We start from the raw sequence: 20643 nt of genomic DNA, 5'->3' as shown, positions 1-20643 counted from the left end.
TGCTCGCCTGGATGATGGCTGAAATCTTTCTGCATATCTCGCAGCTCACTCAGGGATAGGGATTGGGTGGTTTCTGTCTCATCCATGAGTTCTTCCTCTTCCTCTCTTTGTGATGGCCCTGCTCTTTCATCTTCCCTTTCTAAATGAGCTGACTATTGCTTCCAAGTTTTCTTTTTGTGTATAGGAGCGACTGATACCAGCATGGGTTGGTTCCCTGGTTCAGCTGCAGTGCCTGTCACAGGGGTTGGAGTAACCGCAGTGCCTTTTGCTTTGTCGCCAGATCCAGAGACCTTCTCTTCCCCCTGGGGGTACTGAATAGTGTTGAACAGGGCTCGGTAGGCGTGGGCCAGGCCCCAGCACATTGCAGTGATTTGTGTCTCCCTAGAATTGCCAGGGTGACAGCATACTTTTTCCAAATATTTTACTAGTTTTTCAGGATCCTGCACCTGTTCAGGGGTGAAGTTCCAAATCAGAGGAGGTGCCCACTGTCCTAAGTACTTGCCCATACTATCTCACACTCCCTGCCACTCATAACTATCCAGCCTTGGGGCAGATCTCTGTGTGGTATTCTTAAATAGTTGTTTAACCTTAAACAAGGCCTGAAACACATTCAGGAGACATAGCAATAGGAACATGCTGGTTTGAACATCCCAAGGATATTTAAAATTCTCAAGAGCTATTGTGATAAAGCCTGGAGGAGAAGGGGAAGGTGAAGGAAGGTGTCTCTCCCATAGATTGGCTCTCTGAGGAGAAGAGCTAAAAAGTGTAATTATTAATAGTTTCCGTGAGATGGCTCCTGAAGCATGGGGACGACAGCAGTATGGAGTACAATCTCACGACCAAGAATTTTATGATACCATAAGCCAGCGTTACACAGTACAGCAAAGCGATAATTTTAATCCAACTCACAGAGGTGATAAACAGCACCACGGGGAGCACGTATGGCAAGTAAGGTGTTACCTAACGTAACTCTGAGAACAAGCACAACTCCGAGAGCAATGAATCAACATTGTCACCAGCAACTATTAAACTAATATAATGAATGCTTATTACAAATTTATTTTAACATGCTCTGGTCAGATCTGCTGTTATCTTAATCCTTTGAGCCCCACATTGCACACCAAAATGGACTGTCGTGGTTTAGCCCCAGTCAGCAACTAAGCACCACACAGGCGCTTGCTCACTACCCCCAGTGGGATGGGGAGAGAATCTAAAAAGCAAAAGTAAGAAAACTCGTGGTTTGAGATAAGAACGGTATAATAATAATAATGACAACAACAACAATAATGATGATGATGATGATGATTATGATGATGATGATGAAAAGGAAAACAACAAGAGAGAGAGAGGGGGGAACAAAACCTAAGAAAAAACAAGTCATGAAACTGCTCACCACCCACCAACTGACACCCAGCCCATTCCTGAGCAGTGATTGCTGCTCCCCGGCCAACTCCCCCCATTTATATACTGAGCATGATGTCATATGGTATGGAATAGCCCTTTGGCCACTTTGGATCAACCAGTTTGGCTGTGCCCCCTCCCAGCTTCTTGTGCACCTGGCAGAGCATGGGAAGCTGAAAAGTCCTTGACAGTGTAAACATTACTTAGCAACAACTAAAACTTCAGTGTGTTATCAACATTATTCTCATACTAATCCAAAACACAGCACTGTATCAGCTACTGGAAAGAAAATTAACTCTATCCCAGCTGAAACCAGGACAAATACATATGAGGAATCCTCATAACTGAGGCTTTTATATATGTAAAAGTATATAATTTTAAAGGTCCTGCAAATTAATGCAGAAGTTCAAAGCTTTTCATTAAAACAAAAAAGCTTAATCCAAGGCAAACCACCTTTTTCCTACTAATTCTTTGTTTCCTTAGAAAATGCAATGTTTTCAGAAATGTCTTTCCATTATCTTTCCATGAAGACAGTAGTAGGCAGGCAGTATTTAGATGAAGAACATTTATATAAAAATCAGGTCAAGAAAGTATTTGAAATGAGGTCTCCAAATGAACATTAAAAATGGAATTCAGACTCCAACAGGGCAGGTCCCACTCACCTTTAAATTACCAGGGAAAAAAGATATTTTGAGTGGCAAAAACTGTTCTCCATAAAAGTGCAGAACTTCATTTTAATCACACTGTTCAATGCAATGTAAATTTATTTTGGGTAATGGAAGGTAGAGTACCCCGTACTTTACATGACCTTTTTAAAATAACATTAAAATTAGCTTATTCCATTACTTATGCATTACAATTACCGTATGTGAAAAATTCAGCAATCTATAATGCCATCTCTCTGGCTGGCAAGATCACTTGGAGCCAAAAATCTCTTCTGGATACAGTTGTGAAACTGCCATTTATTGATAAAGGTATTTAAATTTTATCCAAGGACATACGGACATACTGTGGGCTAAGAAGAGCTTAAGGATCTGTAAGTTGTACTGTTTAGTTGCCTGCCCCTAAAAGATCGTAGGACTTGAAATCAAGATCAGACTATTACAGTTTTTTGGGTTTTTTTAAATGCTTGGAAAAAACTACTAAAATTCATAGAGCCTGAAATGTTATATTGATATTTCCTATTCCACATTACTTCACTAAAGGTTTTGCTACACAATTGTACTCACTCTCTTCTCCCTTTATTTCAGCTGCATGAAAATAAGCTATCACCATATTTTCACTTTAATGCTGCACCCCATTCAAGCAGGTTAGGTAAAAATTTCAGTTTGCCAACACTGAAATATATATATGTAAAATCCCTGAAGTGCAAAGTAGAAGTGCAGGTTAGCCACGTCCTAATATTTTTCAAAGTCTTGGTACTACAAGTAGAACAACTCCCCATTACCACCACTGACAAAAAAAAAAGCCATTGAAGAAAATATAGGTTTTGAGTGTGCTTAAAAGCAAAAAAGAAGCATACCAGCCATGGAAAGGCAGCCAAATACCCACTGAGAACTACAAGAACCTTGCTAGGGCAGACAGGAAGGTTAAGGCTCTGCTAGAACTGAAATTGGCCACAGATGTCAAGAAGAAGAAAGGGTTCTTCAGATACATGAGCAGTAAGCAGAAGCATAGGGAAGACATAGGCCCATTACTAAACAGGGCAGGGAAATGAGTTACTAATAATGCTGACAAGGCAGAGGTTCTCAATATCTTCTTTGCCTTTGTCTCTACTGGTGTAGCTGGACCCCAGCTCACAGGATCAAGCAGCTACAACAACTCATGTGTCGACCTACCAGTAGCGGCCCTCCGCAAGGGCTTAACCCACATAAATCAACGGGCCCAGAGGGAATCCACCCCAGGCTGTTAACAGAAGTGGCTGACATTGTTGCAAGGCCACTGTCTATTATCTTTGAAAGGTCTGGAGATCAGGGGGCATCCCTGATGACTGGAAGAGGGTAAATGTCACATCCATCTACAAGAATGGCCCAAAAGAAGACCCAAGAAACTACGGGCCCATTAGCCTTACTTCAGTCCCTGGGAAAGTGGTGGAATGAGCTCTCCTAGAAACTATCACAAACCAAATAGAGCAAGTGATTGGGAAAATCCAGCACAGATTTACCAAAGGCAAATCATGCCAGGCTAACCTGATTATCTTCTACAACAAAATACCTTCTGTCGACATGAAGAGAGCAGTGGATGTTGTTTCCCTGAACTTCAGCAAAGCATTCAACACTGTTTCCCACAGCCTTCTCCTGGACAAACTGTAAAGATATAGATTGGATGGGTGGTCGGTGAGATAGGCAGGAAATAATCTCACAGGCTGCACTCAGAGGGTGGTGATCAATGGTTTTTACTCAGCCTGGCAGCCTGTCACAAGTGGGGTCCCCCAGGGATCAGTACCGGGCCCCACGTTGTTCAACATCTTCATAAATGATCTGGATGATGGGACTGAAAGCACCCTCACCAAGTTTGCTGATGACACCCACTAAACTGGCTGGTGAGGTGGACACATCAGAAGGGAGAGCCATCTTTCAGAGACCTGGACAGGCTGGAAGAGTGGGCTAGTAAGAACTGTATGAAGTTCAACAACGACAAGTGCAAAGTCCTGCCTCTGGGACAGCACAACCAAAGAGCCCAGCCCAGGCTTCCCTGTGTGGCTGGGAAGCAGCCGTGCTGAGAGGGACCTGGGGGTCCCGGTGGACAATGAACTGAACGTGAGTCAGCAGTGTGCCGCTGCAGCGACCAAGGCAAACTGGATCCTGAGCTGCATCCTCAGGGGCATTACTAGCAGAGATAGAGACGAGATCATCTCACTTTACTCAGTGCTTGTCAGGCTGCACCTGGAGTACTGGATCCAGTTCTGGTCCCCACAATTCAAAACAAGATGCAGAGAGACTGGAGAGGGTCCAAAGAAGGGCCAGAAAGATAACCAAAGAGCTAGACAACTTGCCCTGTAAGTTAGGTCTTTTCATCCTGGGGAAGAGAAGGCTCAAGGGGGATGTCACCACAGTTTTCCTGATCCTGAAGGGCAGCTACTAAGAGGACAGAAGCTCTCTCTTCACAAGGAGCCACACGGAGAGGACAAGGGGCAAGGGGTACAAGTTGCACTGGGAGAGGTTTCATCTTGATACAAGAAAGAAATTTTTTACAGTGAAGACAATCATTCACTGGAACAACCTCTCCGGGGACATTGCTCGAGGTCTTCATGATGCAATGGGACGGGTTGCCGGATAATCTCATCTAGGCTCCCTTTCCCACAAAAGCCTGGACCAGATGATCTTTCGAGGTCCCTTCCAACCTGGGCTGTTCTGTGATTCTATGAAAATATAGCATACCTTAATTATGTTTGCTCTTAAATACTCTTATTCATAGCTTGCTCACAGTGGACATAACACTTGCTTTCTTCTTCTTTCCTCTTTTCTTGCCCATTTCCAGTATGAGGAAAGTCTAAGTAAGGAAAATTCATTCAAGATTGTATTCTCTTAGCACTGATGTGATCCTACAACACAAATGGACTGAACCAATGGGAACATTAAATAGAAATTCTACATTTTTCAATCTTTCAGTTGAGAACCAAAGGTTATTGGTGTAGTTTTTACAAACAATAATCAGGCAAAATGAGTGCCTGTCTCCCCATTCTCACCGCTAAACAGGTATTATCAAAGACCTGCCATGCTACTTGCAATGAACTCCACAAAGATGCCTATCAGTGAGACAGAAGTGAAGAGACTGTTAGAGAATTCCCAATAAAAAGAAGTGTCTTTTCAGTTTAACAGGGCTAACAGAAAAAGTTAAAGTCATCACAGATTTTTTAAGCCCTTAACAGAAAAGCTTTCACATGCTTTCTGAAGCAAGGAGAATATCAGAATTAGTACAACCAAGTTCTGTTACAGGAAGCCAGCGTTATACAATATACTGTAATCTGTGTGCTACAGTAGTCCAGTAGTTTTGTAAGACATTAAACTAGCTTCTAAAACACCACAGAAAACAGATGGGCCAGTGACACAGAGCATAGAGGACTGAAGTACTTGGAACACCTCTCACTGAAACAAACCTCCAGTGACATCTGTACAGTCTGCCACCTCGAAAGTCCCATTAAGAGGAAGTGAGCAGTCTTCTGTACTTAAAGCCATCCCACAGACTAATCTTTCAGAGCAGAATAGGAGTGTAGGCTTCAGTGAACTTTAAAACATTTATCTTTCATTAGGAGTACAAATAGGCTTGCCTTTTCAGACTTGTGGAAATGGAGGATGAAGTTGGAGAGGGATTTCAGGACAAGGAGATACGGTAGAACTCAGAATTATCATCCTTTTCTGGCTCCAACTTATCACATCACCACCCTCCCTACACCACACAACAGGGGTGTAAAGCAGAAAGGGAGCTTAGCTTCTGCAGTGCTAAGCACAGCTTGATCAAAGAGACTTGCTGTCATCTGTTCTTAGAACAGATGGGACAAATGGGTGGAGGGCAGCTAAGTAGGACATCAGTAAATAAATAAAAACAAAAAAACAACAGCACAGATAAAAAGATCCAGCACAATGAGCTGAAATTTGGTAAGTGGCACTTATGTGCTCTGTAACTCTCTTTAGCCAAAGGAGAAAGAATGGTAGCTAACAGTCACATACGATGGTAAGGAAAAGGATATAGATTAGTAGAAAAAGCAAGTCTGAAAGAGACAAAGTAAGTATACATAACCTTGTTTTCTACTAAGTCCTGTTACTTGATTAATAATGCAGGTGAATTCTTTGATCTATACAGTCTCTAAAAGTAAAAAAAATCCCATCTCCTAAATAAAACAATACCTAGCATACAAACATACTTCCACTTTACCAGTAATCTAGTTTTATGGACTATACATATATTCGAGTGTTTCCATACAATGTCTTACATAAAGAAGCTCACACATGCAGAGTCCTTCCCAAGTAGCTAGGTGTAATGCAGCAAAATTGTTAAATGCATCCCCTACCTGCCCCAAAAGAAGGAAAAAAAACATTACAACTTTACCAATTCCTTTTTATCCTTCACACCTTCGTCCTGTAATATTCCCAAAAGATTTACAGCCAGCTGCTGCCTGGTATTTCCAGAATCATCCTCTGATAAGCAGTCCCCAACTGTTGTAGAAGATAAGATCTGTAGCACAGGCATCACCAAAGTAAGGGCTGTGGTTGAGATGTTCCGGGTTTCTGAACAGGAAAGGAGCTTGTAGGCTATTTAAGACAAGGTGGGGAAAAACAAAGATCACGTAGGGAAAAAAGAACTAACATAATTTGTACTTCTAGGCATGACACAAACATTTCTAGGAAACACTCTGGTCAAGCAAAGTTAACAGTCCCCAGAATTACAGTATGTGAGTACCAGAGTTAAAATACAGAAGACTTTTTGGTAAAACTCCAATTCTATTTAGAGACCCATACATTTCTGTTGTTTATAGCAAAGTACCTAATGGCAGCAAGAAATACAATAATGGAATGTAGCACAGTCCTTCGCTTTTACTGGAATAACTCCACTAATCAAAACTGCTAAGTCAAAAGCTCAGCCAAACATTGCCATGACTGTCAGGCCTGGCCTCTTAAGATCTGTCAAAAGAAACCATTCAGGGTGCATGAATCTCAGCTGAGAACATCCTGTTGTTGGCTCAAAAATGAAACAGATAAGCTCCAAGATAGCAGGGAGCTTAGACTACAGTAACATCCATGGAAAAAGTCAGTGTAGCAGGAAAATTTATCTTTATTGCAATTAGATCAAATGTCACTTTTTAAATTCAGGAAAAATCCTGCTTATAAAAAAATGTTTCACCACCCAGTCCAATTTCCAGAGAATGCACTGTTTATTTTCATAAACGTGAAGAAACAAAGACACAGTCTCAAGAGTGTGGATTCCACTTTCACAAGAAGAGCTTTACCTAGACTCAAGACAGACTTTTGCTGACTTTCTGGTGTTTGCAGCAGTAGAAGCGCTAGCCCAATTACAAACTGTTCCACTGGAAATACCTACAAGGAAAAGAGAAAGAGGTTCAAGTCTTCTTGGTTTTTCAGTGGCATTAAATAGTACAAATGGGCAACAACCAAAACCTTGTAAGGAGTTCCTTCATGAATCACAGTGAGTGTACACACAGCAACACAGCACGTGCAATGAAGAATATGAATAGTGTAAAAATAGTATTTTAACTGAAAAACTACAACATTTTAATTTGTTACTTCGTTCAAACCATTTTAACTCTGTTTAAAACAACTCCCATACTAAAATGTTAACTGATATATATAGAACCAGTTAGCTTTTTGCCTTCTGAAGGTCTTCAACCAAGAAAAAAAAATTAGAAGCTTTGGAACAACACTGGTCACTTGCAGATGAATGCCATGTATCAATGTCTCTCAATACTGTCTTAAACATGACATTCTTTAAATTTAATACAACTATTTTATTTTTTTCCCCATGAACTCTTACCTCTTTTAAAAGCTCGAAGTTGCCCTCTATTAAGGAGATCAAAGATGAGCATTCTCCTGTTACATTTAAACACACTTCACAGAAGCATAACAGTTGCAGACAAAACTGGGATAACTCAACTTTCCAAAACACAGGATAGCGCAGTAGGCTGAGGAATAGCTCTTGCAGAAAAAACAAGGCTTCTGTAACTTGCAGTAAGTCTTTAAGCTGCAGAGAGGTAATTAAAAAAACAAAACAAAAGCAAAACACATTCTGGTTTAGTTCCCCTTCCCTATCTACGCAGATTTCCCCAAGTTTAGAATTAGTTCTATTAGCTCTGCAATGTTTCCATTGCAAATATTACTAAGACTTTGAAGAAACACATTTGTAAACTAAACCCAGGAATCTCATCCAACTTCCCTGAAAAAACAATAGATGGACTGCTATTTAATATTTTGAAGTAAAATTAGAAACATGTGAAAGAATAAAAAGATTTCTTGGTAGCTGATGAGAAAAATCCCTTTTTCCTCAAAATCAATAGCAAATTAATTCAGCTCTCAGGGTTCTCTCAGCAGCATAAAACAAATTGTGTGGGGATTTCATATGGCAGGTAAATATTCTTCTAACAGAAACATCCTGCTCTAGGATATTTCCTGTGTATGTACGCAAGATTTTAACATATGTCTCAAAAGAGAAAGGCAGTGGTGTTACCTGCTTATAGAGCACCATGCAATCTACCTACTACAAAAATGAAAAGCTGAAGTGCGATACCCAAAAGCAGTCTCTCCACACTTGGAAGCCAAGTAAAGAGGTTTCAAGAAGCAGGTTGCCTCAAAATCCTAATGTGTTAGATGAGAGCATTTCTGCTCTTGAAAATTCTAGTTGCAGACAAACCCAGCTGTTCCAACCCAAACTCTGGAGCCAGCAATAAGGATAACATCCCGATTTTTACTCCCTTGGAACAAACTGTATGAATGATCTGCTCTAATCAGAAGCCTCATGTCCACTGAATTTTTCAGCAGAAAATTCTGCAGGTGACGAGCTGTACTTTTGACAGCTTGGTTGATATTGTCAGACAAAATGACTAGGAAGCACTTCAGCATTCATACAATACAGAGTATTAAATAAGGCTAAGCTTAAAGGAAGAATAAGAAGAACCTGAGATTCAGAGAAAGAAGGAGAAGGAATAACAGGTTATAAAACAGTCCATCAAACAGGCTTCTCAAAGGAAGTATTTCCCTTTCTGTTCTGAAAGTTGTATCTCAGGCAAGACAAAAACATTCAAGTATTAATCTGAGTTTAAAAAAATGCAACAGATTTCTAGTAAAAAAAAAAGTGCCAACAAGCATGGAGGAAAGAAAGGTTCATAACTAATTTTATACGTCTTCTTCAGTGCCATTTTTACGGCTAAACGTTACCAAGTCAGAAGCTTGGTCATCCATTCAGGACACAATGTTATCCTGAAGTTCAGGTAGTATCCAGACAAAATCAGAAATGTCCCCGTGACTAGAAGAAGTCAGCATGGACCTGTCACCACAAAGAGTAGACCTGAACCAAGATAAATGTGTATAATACAAAGTATTATTCGTCCAAAAGATTGTGACAAGTAGCTACCAGTAAGAAGTAGACTTTACTAGTAAAATTCCTCAGGAGCAACATGCTACTAAATATCCTCATATTAAGCCTATTTAGCTTTACATTATCAATATTATCAAACCCTCTCTCTATGGCAATAATACCACAGCACCTCATGTTTGACTGAATATATTTGAAACTGAAGATGTTGCTCTAATATTAAAGAGGAAGGAAAAAGTACATAGGTACAAAAAAGCTTAACCAATGTCACAGTAAAGCATGAGGCAAAGTAGAGCTATTAACCTTAACCAACACCCTAGACCCCTAACCAAAGGGGACAAAAAGATTAAATCCCTAGCTCCTAGCAAGGATCACTATGGAACTTAAAAATACATTAAAACTTCAGTGTATTCCAGAGGGATTAAGTTTTGTCTTCAGATCCACTAATCCCTTTGTTACAAAGAGTGAGAAAGGAATATCTAGGAGTACTTAAATCATGCTTCTTATATAGTTTGTTTCATTTTAATATTATCCATGTTAAGTCAAAAATGGCATGTTTGACAAATATCTTACCACTTGACAACATTCTCTCTCTCATGAGTATCTCTACAAGTTTACTGTATGTTTACTGAGGCAACTAGTGGCAAATAATTACAGTAAACGTGTTTAAACATGTAAATTTACACCTTAGCAGGTGTATCTGATTTGAACAATTAAAAAGTTTTACCTTCTACCAGAAAGAGCCAGTTTGTTAGATTTCTGTACTACCAACAAATCAGGTCTATAGAAAATGGAAGGGAATGCTATATTTGCACACTTGAAAGGCAATAATAATAATAATACTATCATTGCTTTGATAGCATTTATTTGTAAAAGGTGGGGTCAGGCAACACTGTACCTGAAGGTGTGGAATCAAATCACACAGAAGTTGAAGAATCTGGCATTCCAGCACGGAGGGTGCTTCTTTGTGGTTTGGACCATGAGGCTGAAGTAAGACCTTAAGTAAACCCATTCGTAGTTCAGCATAATCCCGTAACTGAGATGGTTCACAATACAGGTATCTTAGAAATGGAGCCATTATGCCAACACATGAACTCTGTGCCCTGCAGTTCAAGAAACAAGTTTGCCAAGACTGCTTTCTGCTGAAAACTTAACAAATGACAAGGAAAACCCAAGCAATGTGACATTCCCTGCAATAATTTACAGGATGCAATTAACAGAAAGGTGTTATGAAAGGCATTACAAAATCTCACATAACACCTTGACTTATTAGTACAAAGTACGGTCATGAGACCTTATATAGCAACCATGCAATGAAGTGCAATTGCAAAAAGACTCAATATTTAAGCATGAATACTACTCATTACATACTTGCAGATCTTAATTTTATTCTTTTTTTTCTCATCCATTCAAGAAAGTGACTTTCCTTGCTGAATGCCATGAGAGACTAGTGTGCCATTCTGAAGTAGCATTTGGACAAGACTATTCAGAAATATCTTTTTTTAAAAAACCTAATTTCAATTAAAAAGAGCCATGCATTCCTTGACAGTTTTTGCCCAATGGTCTTAAACAATTTCATGAAAGAGGAACTGCTTTAACCAAGATGGTTTCCCAGTAAAAAATTTACCACAGAACAATTATTTTGGCTTGACCATGTTAGGAATAGCAGCTGTTCTTGACATTATTAAAACAATCAAATAAAGCTAATGATCAATACATTAACAAATATACAGGGAATCAAAATTAATAGTCAATTTTAAACAAGACTCAGCCCAGAATTCTGTAATAGATCTACAGCAACGTATGTGGCACTTGTTGACATTGTGCTTAGAGACACAGTTCAATAGTGGACTTGGTAGTGTTAGGTTAATGGTTGAACTCAATGTTATTAAGGGTCTTTTCCAATCTAAATGGTTCTATGATTCTATATTCTCAGTCTAGGACTTGATTCCACAAAAACCTTTGCACAAAAAGCAGCAAAGGAAGTTTAAGGTATTTTCCTTTTCAGCAAGAACAACTCCTGTTTTAACTCAAAACAAGCCACCAGCAAAAAATCCACTGTTCATTCCATCATTCAGATATCTGACAGGACCCTTCACAAGTCCTAGATTTAGCAGCTAAGTGGAAGAACAAGTCTGTAAACAGTATTTTAAAAATACTCTGATCAATTAAATTGAACAAAACACACTTTTGCTTAAAAGTCTTACTGTTGATCATGTAGTCCAGGCCCACTAGAAACTTAAGAGATTAATAAACTTAAGAGATTAATAAGAGATGAGTAAACTTGTTTACTCAGAGCAACAGAGTACGGAAGTCAATTTCACTGTACTATTACGCTGTTGGATTTGTATGAGTCTTCCAGAAAAAAGGAGGAGAGAGATACTTTTTATCTGAAAAGCATACATATAGGTATAAAAATCACTGAAAACATTTGGCTTTAAGGCTGCTACAGCATTTTGTATCTTACACTGAAGCTTTACTGGACAAGTTCTTTGGAGGTAAGCATGAAGAAATGTTGAAATTGTTGGTAGCTTGGATATTTGTTCATTGTTAAAGATATTTTATATTAAGGCTGCGCCACTGATTTTTGTCTATTTTTTTTTTTAATCAAGAAGCATACATCATTTTTAAAGACGTCATCCTTTACTGTGAGATATAATTGCCTGTGCTTTCCCTTTATCATCCCACTATTTTATATAGATGAGTTATACCTGCATACTACTCATCTTTTTTGACTAAGCAGTCAAAATCTTGACAAAGACAATAATCAAAGTTGCTTATATTAAAAAAATTTCCAAAGGTGCTATCAATTTTGCACCAATTTTTCCATATCCATAAAAATTATATCAACATAAAAGAATTAAGAAAAAAACTATAAAAATCGATTTTTGATGGATTATTCTAGTATTTTATTAATATTCTATTTTTAATCTTTAAATGGTGTCATTAGGTTGGTTTTATAATTATCTTTTTTAAAAGACAAGAATTCTTACTGCTCATTGCAGCTGCCTTCAAGAAAAAAGTTAACTGAATTGTATCAGTGTATCTATATTTGCTATTTTTTAATTATTCATTCATTTACCTCTCTGGACACTGATGGAAAAATACTGTTAACTGCTGCAGCAGAACTGGCCAGCAATCAGGTCTGTTCTCAAGGACACTGATTAATGGATGAGGAGTGTTCCTGAAACACAAAGAAATCACATTTGGATCTATAATGTAGAAAGTGAGTGTGCAAAATAACTATCTTCAAAATAAAAGCAGCTGTAGAAATAGACAATTTAACCCCCTGGTATCACCAAGTCCCTTTACCAGCTTTGCCAAGACTGCTACACTGTCAAAAGAGCATATTTTATAGGAACTCCAGGAAACAAGATTAAACCAAAACCTCTATTCAAAAAGTCTCGGTCTGATTTTTTTTTTTGTTTTAATAAATATCTAAGGATCACTGTTCAAATGTTTGGCCTGATTTTGGTAGCAGCACTGGGCTCTAGCAGTGGGCTCCAAGTAATACCACAGAAAAATTTGAACCACATCACACATCAGTCCAGTCTTTCAAGCATAGGTACAAATCTCCAGCACCTGAGACCAATCAAGGTGACTGTCATCCCACATACTACTTTAAATCTGCTCCGAACTTATTTAGTTATATTTCTGGGTTTTTTTAGGCAGTGAAAGAAGCAGGAAAGGAGTTAGGCTGGCCATACCACCAGCCTAGAGACCTCCACTTTACTGCCAGCCCTCTGACAATGGTTGCATTTGAAAAGGTCACTGAGGCCTAGTAGTCACCTGTTCTTCTCAGATGAATCTATCACCAACACCTTCCCCACCTCCAAAGTCAATGACTGAAGGCAATCTACACCACCTAGAAGTGTGAGGCTTGCATCAGTGACTACCCTTCTACAGTAGCAAGTGGAGGTAAAGCTGGGCAGGAGGGGAGCCAGAAGTATATAATTTGTTCTGTCAGAGGCAAAACTAAAGTCATTTGAGTAGAGTAAGTTAGCATAAGAAAGGAAAACAGAATATTAGAGTTTGAACATTAAATTTCCTGCAGCAGTGGGAAATTGGAAAGAACTGGTGATGTGAAGGCAGGTTCATCGCTACCTCCATCAGCTCCTTCTGGAGTTTACCCACTGTCCTTCCTGTGACCGGCCCACACTCCCACCTGCCTGCTAAGTGTCCTTATTTCCCCCAGTTTCCTGCTTCAGCCAACTACAAGCAGAGTGGTGTAGATTCTTCTCTGGGATACCAACAGCTTAACAGCAGACAACCAGATAATTCCCTGCTCTCGGAGCAGAAACAACTTTCCTAATAGCAAGAGAGAAAAGTTGGAAGAGTCTTGCTGATGCCCACAAATCTGCTAGACACATGTGAAAGAGCAGGGCTATACAAATAAACGCAAAGAGCAACAACTGCATGGACACCACACAAAGCTGGCAGCCACAGAGTGGGGCAGCATAAAGCTAGGAACTGCAGATGCTGCAGACCACCACCTTCAGTTTGGTTAACCATCTTTCCTGTTCACATATCCAACAAATCTGTGCTACACACCAGAGAGACTTTCAGTCAGTTTTACCTACACAGCACTAGGTGATCTGAGACCCACCAACTGAAGTGGTACATGTCAAGAGAGACTACCTCAGTTTCAAACACTTACCATGCCTTTTAAATAAAATAAATGAGAAAGAATTAAAAAAAGAGAGAGAGAAGGACAGCACACACACACACACACACAGCATAACATTAAGGCTCCTTGCATGTGTTTACAGGCCAACTGACTTCCATGCATGTGAGCTGTCTCAAAGGATAGCAGATATGGAACACAGCAGTGAAGAAACTGTTAGTTTTCTTGATATACTGTTAATTTTATTACAGTGAGTGATATAGTCAAATAAGCCTTTTAGAAAGGATTTATAATGGTATTTGGTTTGTTTGTTACTGTTGTTTTAAGAACCTGCGAAGAGCAGAAAGCCCAAGATCTGAAGCAGTCTTTTTACTACAGAAGACAACATTCATTGAGACACACTCGTATTCAATAGCATTGTGCTACGACACAGCCTTCATCTTCATTCAGCAGCACCAAACAAACCCAGCTCCAGGTGAACTGAATGAGATCTGCAAGAATCCCATAAAAGAATTAAAAACATGTATCTAATTTTTTCCATTACATAGCAAATTTGAATTGTGATGTGATGGGGTATTATGATGTGATGGTGCATTAAGGCTTTCCATAAGTGAGCTAAAGGGGTAATACTTACCCTGCTATAAACAGGAATGTTTAGAGTTATGCTATGCCTAGTAAGATACTATTTCTGAAAAAAACATCATCTAGCAGACATATCCTTAAACCAAAAGGAGGTGCTCCTTATTATATTATTCTTACAGTCTCATTGTTAACATTGAATTCTGGGCACCTGACTAGTTTTGAGGATAATCACAGAGTAATAAACACCACCATTAGCTGAATGAAAGGCCCATCAAGTTATGAAAGCTGGTTACAGAGTATTTTACATACCTAATGCCTCTTGTTTTCTTCACAATGTGGTCAGAATAGAGCTAATAACCAAGGAAACTGCAAATATCTACTTCAACAGAATACAACAGTCAAATATGACAATATGACCCACTGAACTCTGCAGCTATATAGCTCAGGTAACAGCATATAACTGCAGTGTTCTTACATGCTACAAAAATTCTTAATAAGAACTCTGAGTTACCTGAAGAGAAAATAAGTTTTGGTCAACTGCTTCTCTTCAAAAACTTCAAACTACATTGGATCTTAAGGTGGCAGTATGTAGCAAATTTGCTCTGACAGAGCACTTCTTGCCATGGAAGGATATTCACAAAGCAAAAAGTATTGTTAATATGCTTTTAGGCATCAAGAAAAAGCTTTTATTTATTCAGAGTGACTGAACTGCAGTGCTCAGGACATCAGCCTAGAGGCAGTTGGTCTAAATTAAGAGAATAGTTAGAATATGACTTGTCAGCAAATAGGTTAAACCAAATTCAAGTAACTTCTATTTAGACATGAAGACAACTGTGCCTTTAAGAAAACAGCAGAAATCCACAGGAATGCAATAAAATCAGACAAAGAAAACTGTTGCTAAGTCTTCTCCATATACAGACACATTAGAGCCTGTACACTACCAAGACCTTGCATGCATGAAAGCATATAGTTTCACACACTTACTGATCCATGTTCTAACAAACAGAACATTAGATGACGTTCTATTTGGAATTGCCAAAAATCACTCTGGGAAGTAGGACAAATACCATTGCCTAATGGGTACAGGGGAAAAAAAAAAAGCCAGGGGAGAAAGGGAGCGGCAGGCATGGGTCACAGCAGATTTCAGTCTCAGCACTGAAGTCTTTTGCAGCCTATGACTGGGACAATTCCAAGAGTTGCAGGTACCATCTTCCTTCAGTGTTGTATGAAGTCTAGAGAAAATTTACCTCAGCTCTCTGTGCAACGTGCTCCAGTGCTCATACTGAAACATTTTTCCTTTTATCCAGTCAGAAACTGCTGCTTTTAAACTTATGCTCACCGGCCATTGCTCTTCCACCAAGAACCAGGTGCTGCTATTATTGGTAACCTTTCTTTTTCTTCATCTACCAAAGGTCTTGGGAGTCTGGGGAGGTCCCTGCTGACTGGAAGCTAGCCAGCGTTACTCCAATTTACCAGAAGAGTCAGAGGGAAGACCCAGGGAACTACAGCCCTGTTAGTCTAACCTCTTTTGTGGAAAATTTTGTGGAAAGTTTGTGGAAAAGTTTGTGGAAAAATTATGGAGAAGATTATACCAGCTACTATTGAAAGGCATTTAAAGAAATAACGCAATCATCAGGCACAGTCAACATGGGTTCACAAAGGGAAAGTCCTGTTTAACTAATTTGATATCCTTCAATGATAAGGTCACTTGCCTAATGGATGAAGGGAAGGTGGTAGATGTTGTTTTCTGCATTTTAGTAAGGCTTTTGATACTGTCCCTCACAGCATCCTTCTGGACAAGTTGTCCAACTGTGGGATGAGCAGCTTCATGGTGCAGTGGGTGAAAAATTGGCTGAAGGGCAAAGCTCAAAATGTTGTAGTGAACGGGGTTACAGCTGGCTGGCAACCATTCACCAGCAGTGTTCCTCAGGGCTCAATTCTAGGGCCAGTTCTGTTCAATATATTTATCAATGATGATCTGGAGGCAGGAGTTGAATGCACCATTAGCAAGTTTGCTGATGGTACCAAACCGGGAGGTGCTGTTGACTCTCTTGAGGGACAAGAGGCCTTGCAGAGGGATCTGGATAGATTGGAGCACTGGGCAATCATTAATTGCATGAAATTTAACAAGAACAAATGATGGATTCTGCACCTGGGATGGAGTAACTCTGGAGACAAGTATAAATTGGGAGAGGAGTGGCTGGAGAGCAGCCCTGCAGGAAGGGGTGTGGGGGTGCTGGTCGACAGCAGGCTCAGTGTGAGCCAGCAGTGTGCCCTGGCAGCCAGGAGGGCAAACCGCACCCTGGGGAGCATCAAACACAGCATATGCAGCCCGTCAACAGAGGTGATCATCCCACTCTATTCAGCACTGCTGTGGCCTCACCTCGAGTACTGTGTGCAGTTCTGATCCCCACAATTTAATAAGGATGTTAACGTCCTTGAATGTGTCCAGAGGAGGGCAACAAAGCTGGTGAAAGGGCTGGAAGGCATGTCCTCTGAGGAGCGGCTGAGGACTCTGGGTTTGTCTAGTTTGGAGAAAAGGAGGCTGAGGGGCAACCTCACTGCTCTCTACAGCTTCCTGAGGAGGGGAAGTGGAGAGGGAGGTGCTGATCTCTTCTCCCTGGGATCCAGCGACAGGACACGTGGGAATGGCTCAAAGCTGCACCAGGAGAGGTTTAGACTGGACATGAGGAAGCATTACTTTACCAAGAGGGTGGTCAAACACTGGAACAGGCTTCCTAGAGAGGTGGTCCGTGCCCCATGCCTGTCAGTGTTTAAGAGGCATTTGCACAATGCCCTTGATAATATGCTTTAACTTGGTCAGCCCTGGAACGGTCAGGCAGTTGGACTAGATCATTGCTGCAGGCCCCTTCCAACTGAAATAGTCTGTTCTATGCTATATATTTTTCAGTCCTTGGGAAGGCGGCTGTTAGATCCCTTCCAAGTGGTCTCTTCTCCAGCCTAAACATGCCTAATTCTCTCCGTGAACTGCATGTGCTCCAGCTGTATGACCATCCTAGAGGCCCTCCACTAAACTTGCTCCACTTTATCACTTTTCTTGTACTGGGGACCCCAAAATTGGACACAGTACTCCAGATACCATCTGGTAAGTGCCGAGGAAAAAGCACAATAATTTCCCTCAGTCTACAGGCTATGTTCCTATGCCGGTGCCCATCTTTCAAGTCAATTATTAAAAATCTGGAGAAGTTTAATTATTCTCATGGCTGTCTCATGAAGGCCTGGAAAAACACATCCCTCAGCGTAAAAGCACAAGCTAACAAGGATTAAATTAAGGGGTAGTGTCATTGCAGCCTAAGTACCTCCACTGAGAACAGAAATTTCATACAGCAAAAAACGTCAAGCTAGGATAAAAGAATCAGAGGTTGGTAACTGAAACTGGCAAATTCAGACTAAAAAAAAAAAAAGAGAAGGTATTTGCACTTAGGAAGAATCAGTCGCTGTAACAATTTATCAAGCTCAGAAGACAGGGGTTTTTGGTGGTTGTTTTTTTGGGGGGTTGTGGTTTTTTTGTTTTTTACATGGGGTTCCCCCTCTGCTCCTCTGTTCTCCCTCTGTTCAGGCAAGTAAATAATTTGAAGACACGGGGACTTTTGGAAAGCTGGTTGATGTGATGGACTACTTGAAGCATGTTCAGAAAACAGATACTAACTAAGATCACAAAGTATGCACATATTACAGGTCTGGCCTTCATATTTGGGGCTAGAAGCCTGGCACTTCCCACATTAATTTGTTAACTTACGTACATGGTCTTCATATGTCCACCTTCCTTGATCCTGGAAACATTTTACTAAAGTTACAGTCTTTTACAATCTGTGTACAAAGACTAGAAAGGCTAAGGTTATTGCCTCATTGCAACTTTCCAGGATGACAGCATGCAAAAGGCAAAAAACCTGTCGCCTGTCTAGCACTGGAATCCAGCAAGATCACAGAGAGGATCATTTATCAGGCAGCAAGCTAGAACTACTGTTCACATACCATGCCAGGACCTTGAAAGTCCATAGTCCTGTATAGACATACAGTGTTATAGCAGCTGCTTATTTCAATACCTTTGTCATATTTTAAGAACTAACAACCTTTCCTAATGAGAAGAGTATGTCTCCAGTCATGTAAGTGCTGTTATGACACTGAAGTCAGCGGAACCTTCATAAAGTCAGCACATGTGACACATCAAGTCTAAAATTAAAATGGCTTACTAGCCAGAAGAAAAGCAAGCCTTTTATGACAGATTTTGTGTGTTCTGAAACTAATATAACCACACGAAATTGAATGAGGAAAGAAATCTGCTAAGCTCCATAGTGAACAGTGATTAATAACGAAACACCAAAATGCGCAGCCCAAAAAAAGTTCCATTTGATAATGCTATTATTGGTAGGAAAAATGAGGTGTGTAGATGCAATTTATCGTCAATACTAACTTAAGAATTGCTAGCACAGCACTGTAAAACCCACATCTTCAAATGACATTACAGTGCTACCCTAAATTATTGCCAGTGGGTTCAGGATAAAGCAAAATGCACAACCAGACACAGCAGCTATCCACCTGTAAATACGTAAGTGTCTAGGGAAACAAAGAGAAATCTTATGTGAGGGGCAACAACAAAACAAAAATTCTTTTTAAGTTTTAAGTCATCTCAACCTTTTTGTTACATCTCTGAACACATGAGAGCTCCAATCCGATTTAGAGCACAAATTCAGTGACAGATTGCTTTTTCTGCATGAGGAAACAATGTCTGCAGTCAACATACTTTTCTGCGTATGCAGCTGTGACCGTGGCCCTTTCAGAAAGATGGAATAGCACTTTACTCCATCAAATATGAACTCCTAAAGCATTTTTCTACCTGCTTTGAATTCTGATTTCAGAAAGTTGGCAGCTCTCCAGAATTTTAAGACAATAAAAACCATGCATGGTGAATCATTAAGAATAATGTAAAATACTAATTCATTACAAGAAGTTAATAGCTTTCAGAAAAAAATGTATAGCCAAAGTTCTGTACATGCATGTAATAACCCACCTGCACTAAGAATGCTGACAAGCACTCCTCAAAATCCCTCTTCCCTGGCCGTCCACTCAATTCAGCTTGAGCTTAGGTTACTGGCCACTATATTAATATGCATAGGAAACAGACAACCTTATGCCAGACGAGAGATAATAAATCCACTGGTAACGCTCAGTTCTAGTCCACAGGGAGACCGACTTGCAGACTACTTCTGTCTCTGCTACAGCTGGTCCTAACTTCATAACAAAAAGTGCAGATCATCCCATAAGTGAATTTAAAAATCGCGTAGCTTTTTTCACACCTCCTTAAAAAAAAAACCAGCATATTTGTTTTGATATTTATCCATCACTGGAATACTAGTTGTTAAAAAAAAAAAACCCAAACAAAAAACAAAACAAAACTAAAAAACACAACAGAGGTACTTACATAGCTTATGGAAACAATTAGGAATCCCAAAATTCAGGGATGTATGAGGCAGTTTTCTATGAACTTACTAGGGTAAAAGGAACACTTCCCACTTTCTGTAGGAACAGAGGTAATCCCTTCTATATTTTCCAAGGTTAACTTGCTTAAATAAAGCGGAGAATCCCAGCATTAAAACTACAGAGGCTTCCCCAGATGAAATCAGAAAACCTACATGGTAGGTTGACCTTGGCTGGCCGCTAGGTGCCCACCAAGCTGCTCTCCCACTCCCCCTCCTCAGCAGGACAGGGAGAAAATGAGATTAAAAACTTGTGGGTCCAGGTAAAGGCAGTTTAGTAAAGAAAAGCAAAGGCCGTACGTGAAAGCAAAGGAAAACAAAAAGATTTATCCTCTACTTCTCATCAGCAGGCAACGTCCAGCTACTTCCTGGGAAGCAGGGCTTCACTATGCGTAGGGGTTGCTTCAGAAGATAAATGCCTTAATAATGAATGCTCCCCCCCTGCCCCGCCCCTGGCTCCTTGCTCTTAGCTTTTATTGCTGAGCACGATGTCAC

At 40.0% G+C, this 20643-nt stretch overlaps 1 protein-coding gene across 1 annotated transcript in view; it reads right to left on the bottom strand.

The window, feature by feature from the left end:
- Positions 1–20643, bottom strand: part of FOCAD (focadhesin) — a 144466-nt gene that overhangs the window by 106081 nt on the left and 17742 nt on the right. Inside the window, exons 6-10 of the mRNA XM_075526933.1 lie at positions 12527–12628; positions 10343–10547; positions 7891–8097; positions 7349–7436; positions 6451–6653 (exon numbers count right to left, since the gene is read on the bottom strand). Of these exons, the coding sequence (XP_075383048.1) occupies positions 6451–6653; positions 7349–7436; positions 7891–8097; positions 10343–10547; positions 12527–12628 (805 nt within the window). The remainder of the gene's footprint in view (positions 1–6450; positions 6654–7348; positions 7437–7890; positions 8098–10342; positions 10548–12526; positions 12629–20643) is intronic.

This window comes from Mycteria americana, chromosome Z (genome assembly GCF_035582795.1).
Source record: "Mycteria americana isolate JAX WOST 10 ecotype Jacksonville Zoo and Gardens chromosome Z, USCA_MyAme_1.0, whole genome shotgun sequence".
NCBI classification, from domain to species: domain Eukaryota; kingdom Metazoa; phylum Chordata; class Aves; order Ciconiiformes; family Ciconiidae; genus Mycteria; species Mycteria americana.
This window is presented reverse-complemented; position numbering and strand designations above follow the sequence as displayed.